Genomic DNA, 15,182 nt, shown 5'->3' with positions numbered 1-15,182 from the left:
CAAACTGACGGCGGACGAACATCTATGTTACAGATGGCATGATAATCCTGGTGCTGATCATGATGAAAGTACCAATACAAACATACGACCTAACCTCAGTATCAGCTAGTACAGTTGGATATAGAACCGTAATTTTGAATATAAGCCACCGGCGTAGTTCAGTCGGTTAAGGCATTTCCTGCCGACCCGGAGTTGCGATCGGGCGCAGGTTCGATTCCCGGTTGGGCTAATTATCTGGTTGGGTTTTTTTCGAGATTTTCCCCAACCGTAATGCAAATGTCAGGTAATCTATGGCGCCAAATACCATCTCCCTATTACCAATTTCATCGACGCTAAATAACTTCGTAGTTGACACGCGTCGTTAAATAATCAAGTAAAAAAAATTGAATTTGCATATATAGATAGAACTGCGGCATCAAATAATCCTGACATAGTAATAAGAAACAGTGAGCCGTGCACTGAACAGATTTCCTGGAAATTGCGCAGTTATTAAGAAATTAATGTTTGATGTGAACTGTAATATTTGTTGTCAGTTATATACCATGTAAATATCGTTTGCGTTAACTCAGAAGTTGTACATCGACGGACAACAGGAGCAAACTATCCACTAGATCCACGAAATAATGCACTGCTTCATGTGAAATTATGAAATAAAATAAGTAGTAATAGCATCTCTTCTATAGTGCTAAAGATGTTTAGAGAGCGTTTAGAATTATAAAAAGGAATGTCATTTTCTCATTATAGGCTTACGTTCTACAAGTTTCGCAACAATTTCGTTTCGTTACCATATTGCGAATGATCTATAGTTTATAATATACAGTACATTTTCTTTAAGTGTTACTCAAATAGCACACCTATTTTTTTTAATTCATTTATTATATTCCGTAGATATTATGTTAGTAATGAAGCTTCAAGATGTGGAACAAGTCAAAATTTTACAAGATTACAATTACAATTTTTACAAGTTTGGTACAATTTTCACATTTTTCTACAATTTTGCAATATTGCAGATAAATTCTGTAGGACAAATTAATATATCTATAATATTAATTTATAAATTTGGTGTATTGCTTTAGTTAATACGTGTAGTTAATTTTTCACAAATTTACATGAAATAATTATATGCACATATTATAATTCATTTATAAAATTTATATAGGCTATTTAGGAAAACACATATTTAAAAGTGTTACGACTGCTAATTAAAATATTTTAGACGTTGCTTTGGAGTGTTAGTTGGGAGGCCGGAGGGAAAAAGACCTTTGGGGAGGCCGAGACGTAGAAGGGAGGATAATATTAAAATGGATTTGAGAGAGAAGGGATATGATGATGGAGACTGGATTAATCTTGCACAGGATAGGGACCGATGGTGGGCTTATGTGAGGGCGGCAATGAACCTGCGGGTTCCTCAAAAGCCATTTGGAAATAAGTAAGTAAGACTTTACTTTGGTTTACTCAAACGTAAGAAATATATTTATAAAGACTAGCTAGGGTCTATACTAATCCTATAACAAACTACTGGAGTTTGAAAATAGCAACGAAAAGTACAAACACTAATTATTCCTAGACGTACGACTCATGGAGACAAACTGGGCTGAGCATTTCCTTTATCACTTCGTCTTGTATAAGGAACAAATTCTAAAATATTCTTCAGAGTAGATTTCCAGTTCATAGTCATTTTAGGTTTCTCACTTAGAATAAAAATGAAGTAACTTTTTAATCAAAATTATATTTAATGTGCATCATTCCCAGGTAAATTGGCTTATATATATATATATATATATATATATATATATATATATATATATATATATATATATAATGCATTTAAACGAAATCAGTCCAATAGTTTGAAAAACAAAGTCGCTGTACAGAAGGAGAGACATCAGATAGAGAGACAGCATGGTCAAAACCTTTTCCTTTCATTTCATAGACGCTGTAAATATGTATTTCTGCAAAAATCTCTCCATAGTTCGTATAATAAGAACGCACAAAATAAATGTCACATTATAACCATATGATCCTACCTATTATGTATTTGTTTTATGGGCGTATTACACAAAATATATCTAACAATTACTTTAATTTTAATTACTATGGTAAAACTAATAATACAAAATTATTACATTATGTTATATTATAAACTTTTTCTTTTGTAATTTCCTTGGGCTACCGCCGGTAGCCCCGGTAGGCCGCAAAATACGCCCCTGGAGTTTAGGTGTACTGCAAAACTAAATATCATTTATCCAACACTTCCTCATAAAATAGTCCGTTAATATTTAATTCATAAAGTTTATTCTTTATAATATTCATTGCTAGGCACGAGGAGAAAGTATTTCTCTTTTTGTTGTTTTACTTATTTGATGGCGTAGTGACCAATGACTTTTGTAAACTTTTATCCACCCCGTTGTCCCTAGTAACATTAAAATGAATATAATATAAAGGAAGGCTTTATATGTTAAATTAATATAATATTTATTTATTATAACAGTTTATTAAATTGCATACTAGATAAAACACTGTAGCCATATGAGAGTAAATAGCCCTAAACATATTTCATGCAACTGTGGAAATTATGACATCGTGCTTGAGCCTCGGTAAATAAAATCCTACTTTACTCTCTTCTACCATAAATTACTACTAGCCGGCAGAGAATATTTTTTTCTAAAAAATAATATTGATATTTATTACATTTTTATTATGACATCCGTTTAATTTATGTTCAGAAAGCAAGCTGCGTTTTCAATACTCTTAGTCAAAGACTCGAGTATCGGGCGATATCAGAAGACAGGAAGGACATTCCTAAACGCAGTGTTGTAACAATATTACGTACATCACTGTCAGGAGGATTACTAATGAAGACGCAGATGGCGAGTTGGAAAGTTCCTGGAATTCGACTTGGCGATCTCGAACAAAGCCCTCGTCACCGAGTAATGCATGCCATGCAGAAACAGCCCAGCAACTTCATTGTCGAGGAAAATGGCACTTTAGAGCACATCAGAATTCTCAAATTATGGTATAGTACATAGACTACAATTAGCCCTCTAAATATACTATATAGCTTCCTGGTAGAATTATGTATTATTTTGCAAAAATATTGATCCATTCAGCCCTAAATAGACGAATAATCACAATCTACAACAGAAACCATTGCCATGGAATGGACACTGACAAGCTCAGGTCAGTTTGCTGGGCTGATTTCCTCTCTTGGCCAAAAATTTTGTAATACTGCTTCTTGCTTCCAACAAACCCTCTTATCTTGTGATACCTTACTGTACACATTATAGAAATGTTATAATTAAGGGAGGAAGCAAAGCTACTTCAATGAAATGAAGTGTAACTTGGACTTTTTCAATTACTGCTGAAGTGAACCAATTCAAAATTAACATCATGGACAATAGCTGATGACGGACACGATATGATTCTATTGCATTTTTCTTTGAGAGTGTTAGCTATAATTATTTGAAACATATCAACCAGCCATTTCATCCAATAATCTCAAGAAGATTGCAATAACAACGTAAATGCCGCCTAAAGCAGCAAGGAGGGGACGAAACATTTACTTTGTACACTTCAACAGCGATGGAAAACGTCCAAGCTATACCGCTTCTGACTCAAAAAGTTTTCATAAGAGCATGATTTACCGTTATAGGGCCTTTGGTCCACTACGTTTCGTCCACTTTTTGATTCGTTCACTGACACATTTATCCAGTTCATGATTCGTCCATTAACTTTTGTCCATTTAGTCCATTTTCATGCTTCGTACATTATGTTTTCCTCCATTGACTATTTCGTCCACAATGGCAAAAAAAAAAAAAATAGATGCCATGAAACATAATTCATATCGTGAAAAAGTAATTTATTTAAATTTAAATGTGTTGTTGAATGCACATAATGTTTGTATTATAAACATGATTAGTTATCATTTTCTTCTTCCTGAAGAACTTCAGTAGGGTTAATTTTTAATCTGTATAAAATGCCTGTCAGATATGTTTCCAACCGTCCGTCGTTGTTGTAGTCTTCATACCGTGTAACCATTTCGCTGATGCGTTCATGATTATTGATATATGGTTTGACTTAAAGGTGCAAGGACTCGCGTGTGTTCTCCCAACAATTTTATTGAGTAATCACCTGCTCATTTGATTCCTGTTCATCCAGCAAGACTTCAAAAAACTTCCAAATGTTGGAATGATGAACAACCATGAGTTTTTTTAAATTTACTATGCCAATCTTCGACGGAATTTTTAATCTTCTGTTCCCCACTCAAGACTGCTTCGTACACATGCCGTAACCATGTTTCCGGTGTTGTAATTGTAGATGGGAAACACAAATATGTAGTCTAAGATGAACGAAAGTTTATGGACATAAAAGGTATGGACAAAATGTATGGATGAACGTAAATTGTATGAACCAATCGGTTGTGGACAAGAGAATGTGGACGAAAGTTAATGGACGAAACAAATTGTGGACAAAAGGTAGTGGACGAAAGGCCCGCAAACCAATTTGAATATTTAACACTCCCAGTTGTCTGTAAACTTCCTCTCAATCATCATCAGATTACATTTTTTTACGTTTATGTTAATTTATATATCATATTCTTTCTTCTTCTTCTTTTTCTTCTTCTTCTTCTTCTTCTTCTTCAGCTCCTCCTCCAATCTTCTTGACAACCAGTGAGCATGTTGGGCTATTACTGTTTCAGTGCTGTCAGTGTCTTATTCTTTCTCTCATTTCTTCCGAGATATCTTCTTTCCTGTGGTATGCAATCCACCGTGTGTTGGGGTGATCATGGAGAGTCCATTCATTCATTCATTCATTCATTCATTCATTCATTCATTCATTCATTCATTCATTCATTCTACATATTTCCAGTGTTTTGAATTAATTTTATCACGATACATCCATTCAATTGTTTTAGGATGCCTTCATTTGAATTAATTTTATCACGATACCTCCATTCAATTGTTTTAGGATGCCTTCATTTTTTTAAGTTCAACCAAGAGGGTTAAATCAATGACTTTTCTCAAAAAGCGCACTCCTGCAACCGTTATTCCCAGTTCATTATTTGTACAGGTCTCACCGCTGTACACCAACGTTGATCTTTCCCAAATATTATGCAATAATTAATAATTTGACAGGTCCTTGAACAGATATTAGTTAAAAAACAGAGTTAAGTATAGCCTACCAGTGGGTTTTGTATACGATTTACAATTATTTAGATAATTTGTTAAAATGACAAATAACTGGCTTCAAACGGCGTATAAAAATAAAGACTACATATCACTATTTGAGGCGTGTAGTTGCAAAATCAGATACATCACTTTTTTTTCCGAAAATGAGTTAATGTTATATTTCATATGATTCTACAACTGCTATAGCACTGTTATGCTCCAAAGCCAGATACATCACATGGATTTGTATAATGAAAGATTAGTATTGGTTGCAAATACTTGGTTCTTTGCAAACGTTTTTCCTTCATACTGAAAAATTATGTTTTAGTGATGTATCTGATTTTGCAACTAAACGCCTCATTTATCCTACTGCAAACATTGTAATTCGCACGAATGTGTGAAGTTCAGAGTGAATAAAATAATAACAACAGTTACATTAATGAACTCGAATTCCCCAAAACGAGTGCGATGAAGATGACACACACATTCTCAATAATAAATATACGTTTCATGTAGATATTGTTGCACACAAATCTCGCAATACAGCCACTGTAGTCTCAAAATCAGGTCTATTCCAGAACAGGGTGTATCCCGATTTTTCAAGCTCTCGGGCAGTACTTTTAAATTCAAATTTAAGATCAAATACAGAAGAGATGACAATTTACTCATTAACACATAAAGAATACTAGATTTATTTTTCTTTTAGTTGGTTATTTAATAACGCTGTATCAACTACGAGGTTATTTAGCGTCGATGGATTGGTGATAGCGAGATGGTATTTGGCGAGATGAGGCCGAGGATTCGCCAGAGATTACCTGACATTCGCTTTACGGTTGGGGAAAACCTCAGAAAAAACCAAACCAGATAATCAGCCCAATCGGGAATCGAACTCACTTCCGAGCGCAATCCGTATCGGCAGTCAAGCGCCTCAGCCAACTGAGCTACGTCGATGGCTTTAATTTATTAAAAGGAGCATTTTAATTAAAGATAAACTCAAGGGCATAAGTACAAAAAATTTAAACTACAAATTAATTGAATAATGCTTCAAATTACATTCAAAAATTAAATTTAAAAGGGAAATAGAGTGCACAAATGAAGGCGAAGCTTGTGTACGCGCGAACGCAAGAACATATACACACACGCGCAAGCGCACACACTCACATATGTAATTCCGATAAATTCGAAAAGCTTTTACAATTTTTTAAAAGTTCGGATAATCGTGTGTCTCGGATTTCTGCTACAGGAGCTTTACTGTACCTATCTTCATACATGTAGTATTGTACCCGCTTACAATAAAACTTTGCTAGTACAAAAATAATTTTAAAAAATTAAGAGAAACATTTAAGAAGTATTAACCACGTAGGTCTATAATGTTATTATAAGTTAGTTTATTTGTCAAGAAAAGAATCAACCGTGAAACAAACAGTTAAGTCTAAGGTCTAAGTAACTTCATTTTAGTAAGGTAAAGTAACTAAGTCTAAGTAACTTATACCAGGATTTAAAATTGACTGTAAAAGTAGGTAGTCTTTTATTACTAGGAATATTCCTTCTATTCGACCGGTCTTTACTGGATTTCAGATTATTTTAGGCGGTATACGAGTTCTGACAATCTTAAGAGACTTAAGTGGTATGTATTGCCCTAATACGTAAAACCCAAGTATCTTCTTTCATTTCTGTCTCCTCTTTCGTTGATACATTTCCGTAATGGCTGAAGTTGCCTTAGTTTTTAAAGTTAATTTGTGTAATTATCTTCATCGCTATTAAGTTATTTGTGTCTGAAGAAATTTTAAATTCAAGTATAATTAATTCTGTGTATAACTTATTACATACTGATTTAGAAAAACAAAAACAAAATCATGTGTTTTTTAATTTTGTAATAACTAAGGTTGTGTGAATTTAGCAAACATTTTATTCATACTTTTCTATGAAGAAAAATTCGATAGGAGACATAATTATGTTGTAAATAATTTCTCCAACAAACATTTTAGAGATATGTTGTCTGCAGGCTTGCAACTTAAATTATCTATTTATTACTTGTATGATGTAAAGTAACAAAAAAATTAGAAAACGGTTTCAAGTAAATCACCATTTTGTATTGTTATTTTCAGATAAAGATAAGAAGTTCTTAGTACAATTATTTTTCATGTGAATTCTTTCCTAATACGGAATACGAAAAAAATTTGACCCATAGATCACGGTAAAACGCAAGACGGGGTTCCGGGACTGGATATCAGAATGTCAAAATCGTGCATATGTGTGAAAACATTGTACACTACTCTTTCAGCACCACAATATATCTTGTTTATATTTCGTATACTAAGTAAAAACGGGATATATAATGATTTTGTCAGTTAGCTGATCGTTATAACGAAACGAGTTTCAAATACGATGCAGCAACAAGAGAACTGACTTGCAATCGGTAGTTGAACCCATGGCCGTTGACAGGGAGTCACATGTGCATCCTTAGGACGACTTTGTATGTAGTCTGCTTTGGATCGCAAAAATTAAAGGCATTAAGTCAAGTCTATTCTGTAGCCACATTAATAATGTATATATGTAACTGATGAGCGGTGAAACTGAATACGGCAAGAGGAACTAAATATCCTCTTTCGCTGTTAGCAATTAGAGGTCGTAAAAGACACACTGTACTTAATGTATGCTCGCCAATCGTATCTCTTGACTGCCAGAGTATCATAAAATCAACGTATAAATACATGGACAGCAATTTTCTTTGGTCTTGACACATGCTAAATGAAACCAGAAAGACAGCAAACAAAAGTCTGGTTTTAATTTGATTTACGGGTTCCGTGGGGAACCGATAGAAATGCGGGTTCCTGTGTTTGGAACCACGAAGTTTCAGCCGACGTCAATGGAAAGGAACAACGATCCGTTAAATGAAGAAACTATTGCGTGAAATTTCTCTGAACTGCAGAAATTTCCTTAAGCAAATGGGACATATTATATTCAGGTGAGTGTAGAGAGATTCTGTTCACTTTTGTCTCAGTTCTTTCTCTTACAATTAACACACTATACAGTATTCTAATTACCTTACTAACAATAACACCGGACATATTTTAAATATCTATAGTCGATGATTCTACTGTAATTATATTTAAGTTATCAACTGTATTGAAAATCACATTTTTGTATTTGTTATCATTAGAAACTAATTACTTTCCAGAAGAATTATTGTACTATAATCTAAATGAGGTATACAGTTTCAAAACCCAACAATTCCAGTTTCTGTCATCTTCGAGGCATGCACACAAAATGTTTCGCTGTTTGTTACTTCACGGAGTTTTTATCCGTATATGAATAGCGATGAACAAATAATGAGACCCAAAATTACATCAGTTTCGAAATCACACAACCTCGTAAATTATTTTCACATTTTTCTCGAAGCATTCACGACTGGAATTTTGTGGTTTTGAAACATAAGTGTAAATTATTTCACCCTATGCGATGTGCCAAGAATTTCTGCACTATAATGCAAAGAAAGTAAGAACAGGTATTAAATAATGTGATAAAAATGTTCCTGCTAAATTTTTAATATTCTTAATTAAGGGAATTTGTAGGTGAACTAAAGAAAATAATCTTATTTGTTAACTGCAAATGCACAAAATGCAGGAGCCAAAATTTGGTTAATATGTTACTCCATTATTAGAAATATTTTAAGGTGTGAGACATAACAACATAACTTTTAAGAGCATTGCTGTCACTATTACATACTGTGTGAAAAAAAATAGTTTTAGATATCCAATTGTGTTAGAAACCTCTAATTTTGTATGACTTTCAGAGCTCAAGTGTGTTCAATGTACACTACTATTTTGATACTGATGTAATAATTTCAAGTAATTTTACAGAAATTATTAATTTTAATTGAGGTGATTTTTCATAAATAATCATTACTTTACAACATAACTATTCATTCATTCATTCATTCATTCATTCATTCATTGAGTGTTCTGCCCAAGGAAAGGTCTTTCACTACAAACCCAGCTTTCTTCCATCTTTCCTATTTTCTGCCTTCCCCTTTGTCTCCTCATATGATCCATATATCTTAATGTTCTCTATCATCTCAGTTTATTCTCAGCCAGTGACCCAATCAGTTCCTTTTCCTCTTTCTATCAGTTTCATCATCATTTTTCTTCACTCACTCTGTCGTAATGTTCATGTTTCTACCCCATACAATGCCACACTCCGTACAAAGCACTTCACTTGTATGTTCCTTAGTTCTTTTTCCAGAAGTCCGCAGAAGATTCTCCTTTTTCTATTAAAAACTTCTTTTGTCATTGTTATTCTCCTTTTTACTTCCTGGCAACAGCTCATGTTACTGCTTACAGTACACTCCAAGTATTTGAAGCTGTCCATTTGCTCTATTGCCTCATTTAAAATTCGCAAGTTTTATCTTCCTTATTTTGTTCCTATGACCATCGTCTTCGTCTTATTTGGATTTATCTTCTTCCCATACTCCTCACAGCTGTCATTTAGCTCTAGTAACATATCCCTTAGTATCATCTCCTCTTCTGCTAACATCGCCAAATCATCAGCAAATCTTACGCACTTTATTCTTCTTCCTCCTACTATCAGCCTCCCATGTTCTTAAAACAGATAGACTTATTATTATAATAGCCTATTTTAATTATTACCCTATTAAAAACTACCAGGAATATATTAAACACCTGATATAATTTATTCCTGAGATATCTGCAGTCACATTCATATATGCAAATTCGAAAATATTTTTTTTTCACACTGTATATATTAGTGAATAAATATGCACTCTTATCCTAAAATATTGATAAATTATCCATTATAACACTATAAAAATTACATGGAACTACAGTATGACTAACATCTGCAGTTTAAGAGAGAGAGAGGGAGAATCCGATGACTATTCTATAACTAGGGGTAGCGTTTGGTTATAGCCACGTAATTAATTCCTTTTAGTGTAAAAAATAACATTTCCGCATAATCAAGTATCTCTTTATTTTTTCTCTTTTTCTTATAACGCTCCCCTAAAACCAAATTATTTATTTATTCATTTATGAATAGGCACCGTAATTTGTCCCATGAGGCTATAATGTTAAGCATTACTGGAGATTTTAAGTGGGCGACGCGTTTCCACATGCAAGCGAAATACTTGACTGGCTACTCACGCGACTTTTATTTGGTCAAGTTGGGCAGAAAAAAAATAGCAAAACAGCTGATTTACCCCACGGTTTCAGATAGGGTTAAATATAAATTACTGGCATCGAATTGCATTGTTACCAAATTTGTATCGGGTCACGGTAAATTTGGTTCATATTTCCTAAGATTTCACATTAATAACGAAAACGAATATCTCTGCGAATGTAACGGATCATTATAGACTGTTTATCCTCTTCTATTTGATTGGCCAATTTTCTGAACAGAAAGGTATAAATTAACTTCATATTTATATGAATGAAACATTAAATATTATCCTCCTGTTTTCAAAATATTTGTTAAGCCATGCTATTGTAAAGATTTTCTCAGTTTCACTTGCCATATTTTTAAAAGATTGTAAAAATATTTGAATTGTTATATATTATGCTTAGTTTATTATTCATTTTATCTACAACCCTAACATACATTAGGTGCAATAGGTTATTTGTAAATGTTGGAGATTCAATAATAATAATAATAATAATAATAATAATAATAATAATAATAATAATAATAATAATAATAATAGCAGAGACGTAGATAGGAAGATAATATTAAAATGGATTTGAGGGACGTGGGATATGATAGAGACTGGATTAATCTTGCTCAGGATAGGGACCAATGGCGAGCATATGTGAGGGCGGCAATGAACCTCCGGGTTCCTTATGAATTTAATGTATCATAATGGACATATATTTATAAAGTAGTAAAACTATACTTAGCTGTTCTTGCTGAAATCTCATTACATATTTTATCCAATATGTTGGGTCCATAATGCACTATTTTACTCCTAAAGACTGATCTATCAATGTACAAAATTAAAAACAATGCTGTTACGAAATTTACTGTTTAAAATACATGTAACTTTTTTTAGCTTAGTGTTTGGAGAAAAAGACTTCATGAAACAATCCAAACTGCAGTGGCTTACTTAAGCATCTACTTAAAACCTACAACGAATCTTCAAAATGGCAGTATATGCACAATACAATAATATAGGTGCATAATAATAATAATAATAATAATAATAATAATAATAATAATAATAATAATAATAATAATAATACATTTGATTAAATTACGCAGTTTCTATACTCCTATTTTCTTGAAAATATATTTAGCGCATCTTGAATAATATTTTCCTTTATCCGTCTACAATTTATTTTAAATACCCTCTAGATTCAAGGAAAAAACAATTTTTTTTAAATTTCATTCTTCTTTCGCATATTTGTCGAGTTTGGCTTGAAATTATGCACTGCCGATTTGCTCTGTGTATTCATTTTCTATGTGGGGAATACAGAGTGATTTTTATTTGCAGAGTGTCCCAGGGCTATGACGACAAGCAAGCGAACGCCGAACACAGGATTCCCGTTCACGTGGTGTTCTCTGATGGCGACTCTGACAGGCCGGCGGTTCAATTTGGCGGACAGCATGCTCCAGCCCAACAGGTTCCAGTGGCAGCAACGCAAAACAGACGCGGAGATCTCAATGCTGCTATAAGAAACGAACATGTTCAGAATTCGGTCTCTTCGCCCACTGGTTCAAACAACTACGAGAATGCACATGTGCGATCAAAATCAAACCGCGAAGAAGTGTGGAACAATGAAGACACGAAACAGCAGCAACAGCTCGACAAATCCAAGACCAAAGATGCGAGCAAAAAACCTAGCAGTCAGCCGACCGACAAGGAAATGATATTGTCAGCCGAAGAACATTTAAAACAAGACCAGTCTTCTGCAGTTCTCGAAAAAATCGTAGGAAAGGAAACAATGGCGACATCACCCGAAAAAGACAATGGCGGGTCTGTAATTGCCAATGACGGAACTACAAGTAGCGGCAGACAGTTTGCAAGTCCTTTTGAAAATCCGATCCTGACCTATCTAACTCAGCACCAACCCTCAGATAGCAACAGTAACAACTTAGACGTAAACATAAAAAACAACGAAAACTCCCCTCAAAATGACATAAGACGTGAAGTTTATCATCAACAAACATTCATAAACCCGAATCCGTATCTTCAGCAGTTCCTGATCCAGCAGCAACAACAAAGTCAAAGAATAAACCCGTCCAATTTCCAAACACAGCAGCCGATCGCACAACAACAGTTCGGCTCCCCCGGCACGCAGCTCTTCGCGTATCCTCCTCCCAGTAACATGCAACCCACGGTCGGGTACTTTCAGGGACAAAACAACCTCCAAGCAAGCGATATGAACAGGAACGATATGCATCAAGGGAATACTGATGCCAATAGTGGATTTGTTACTACTCTCACTCTTTATCCAGCCATTGCATCAGTCATGTACACCATGCCTACCACTGGAGTCTCAGGCACTTCTATTCCGTCACCCTCAACAACATACCCTCCTCAATACCCTCAGTCAAATCCCTTCAGAGTTGTTCCTAATATGCCTAACACCAGACTCTTATACAATGGCCCTCAGGCTTTTTCCAGAGTATCGTGGCCTCTTGCAGACTACTTTCCAATCGTAATAAAAGACCCTTTTTTAAGTATGTATAGCATGGTCACGAACATGGTGGAGTACGGCCCTCAGGCAGACGTTTGTAAGAAAGCAAAGGGGAGTAGACAAGGCCGGAGTGACATATTATTGGATGACGACAATGACAAGAAGCCTGAAGACGGCGTCCCAGGCAGCGTGTTCATGATGAAAGGCGAGGGATGGAGGGCTATCGGGAAAAACAGAAATCCCGTCATGATGGGAAGGAAGGTGCCTGAGGACGAGAAGGAAGGCGACTCAGATGAAGCCACCGGTGAGGAAGATAGAAAGAAGAAAGACGGACAAGACACTGAGATCGTCATGGAGTCTGGAGGAAACGGAAATGCAGGGCCCTACATCACGAGGCTGATGGTGAGGAAAGGTGGAGTTTCTATAGCCGGTCCTGGCGGGATCGCGACTGCAGGCTCAGGGGGAACGGCCATCGTGGGTCCCGGAGGTGTCGCCTACACGAGCCCCAACGGTCTCGCCGTCGTGGGGCCAGGCGGCAAGGTGGTGGGGCTGCCTAGTGGGACAGACCTCTCCGTGATCGCCAGCCAAGTGACGGCTGCCAACGCCAATGGAGAGGGCTCCACTCCTAGAGTCTTCAGCGTTCCGCCAGGTGGCAGAGTTGTCGCGACAGGTCCCGTCGTTTACTACCATCAACCCGAGTAACTTAGGACACTCACGATAGATGGCAGACGTATGTGAAAGTGACGTTCATTCGTTCGGTTTTATAGATTCTCCGCTAGGTAGCGGCATTATACGAAAACGCCAGTGAGGCTAAGGAAACTATACGGTGGCCAGTAAATTAAACACATGCTGGGCGTGGTAAATTAAACCTGATTACTTTACCAACCAATTAACAACTGATAGTAGTTTTCGGAACATGTTCCTTCAACATAGCAGGCTATGAAATGAACGCTTGCTGTACAATGACCAATGTTTGTCCACACTTCTCACAAAATCGACTATAGAAATTACAATTCTCATAAATCGATCAAGAAGAAACACAATATTTTTCTCAATTACTATATTAAATGAATAATAGCAAAAACTTACTGTTATAGAACAATTTCAGACTGAAATGAACTATGAAAAGTGATTAATGTGTTTAGTACCAAGTCTGATAAGGCATCATATTATGGAACTATTAAGTAATAATTCGCGTATGAAACTGCAGAATTTCCACCAATGTCTCAATTTAAAAGTGTGGTTTGTTTTGTTGCTTTATTTATTTAATGTAATTAGCATTGGTTGCAGCTGCAAGACAGTTAAATTATTATTAGCTTTTTTATTTATAAGATTGCTTGTCTCAGTGTTGTAACATTGTCAAGTATTATAAATAAATTATTTAAATTTGTAATATGGCACTCTTATGTTTCTCAACTAGTGTACACCTGCAATACCAATCCACAAGCAGTCCTAATATTTATGTACCTCACAGAATTTCACACTGTTAGTTGTGGAATTATGAGATTTAGTAGGGAAAGTTGATATGTGAGTGTTTTTTTCTACTGATATTCTTATAATTTATTTTAAAATAAATTGAGTTCGTCACGTAATATAGACGAAATTTTTCAGTGTATTCACTACGTAAATTATTTATTTTAATGAAATACATTGTACTATAAACCAACATCAAACAAAAATAATAAAATACCTAAGATAGAATTTATATCTAAACAAAGTTACACATAAAATGTTACAATACCCAATTCTGTCGTTTGTTTTACAATACAAAACAAAGATACAGGTTAGAAACCAAGAATACAATTCCACCATCACCATCAGAACAGTAATAATAATAATAATAATAATAATATTATTATTATTATTATTATTATTATTATTAATCATCATCATCATCATACGCATTAATAAAGTCTCAGTGTGCCTCTGTCAACGTCCTTATTTTTGTCGAGTTATTATAGGCCCTTTGTTTTTCCACCATTCTATAAATATATAAATTATTTTTGTAAACTTTTTCAATTCTACCAGACTTTTCCCTAATCTCCTGTTAGTGGAGTGTATTTCTTGTTTATGGATGGAAAATTTAATTTCAATTGTTTTCTGCCTTTATTCCTTAAAATTTCAAATTCATGTTGCTCATATAATAGATTTGTAAGGGAAATGTGTTCCATACATTTATTCTATTCCTAGAATATTAAGAAAACTGAACTACATCTTGAAGTTGTCTCCAATATTATCAGTTAATTTTTTTTGTGACTTTTATAAGTTTTTAATCACATTTTTTCTTCGTATGACATATGCAATACAGCACAGGTAAAATTGTTGGTAACATTTCCAGATATATCATGCGCTTGTGTTTTCCTCA

General features: G+C 34.7%; 1 protein-coding gene across 1 annotated transcript in view; it reads left to right on the top strand.

Moving 5' to 3' along the window:
• Positions 1-14,210, top strand: part of LOC138713521 (uncharacterized) — an 82,778-nt gene extending 68,568 nt beyond the window's left edge. Inside the window, exon 3 of the mRNA XM_069845692.1 lies at positions 11,671-14,210. Coding sequence (XP_069701793.1) covers positions 11,671-13,519 — 1,849 coding nt within the window. The 3' untranslated portion in view covers positions 13,520-14,210. The remainder of the gene's footprint in view (positions 1-11,670) is intronic.
• Positions 14,211-15,182: the final 972 nt, after the last annotated feature.

Source organism: Periplaneta americana, chromosome 14 (genome assembly GCF_040183065.1).
Source record: "Periplaneta americana isolate PAMFEO1 chromosome 14, P.americana_PAMFEO1_priV1, whole genome shotgun sequence".
Taxonomy (NCBI): Eukaryota; Metazoa; Arthropoda; class Insecta; order Blattodea; family Blattidae; genus Periplaneta; species Periplaneta americana.
This window is presented reverse-complemented; position numbering and strand designations above follow the sequence as displayed.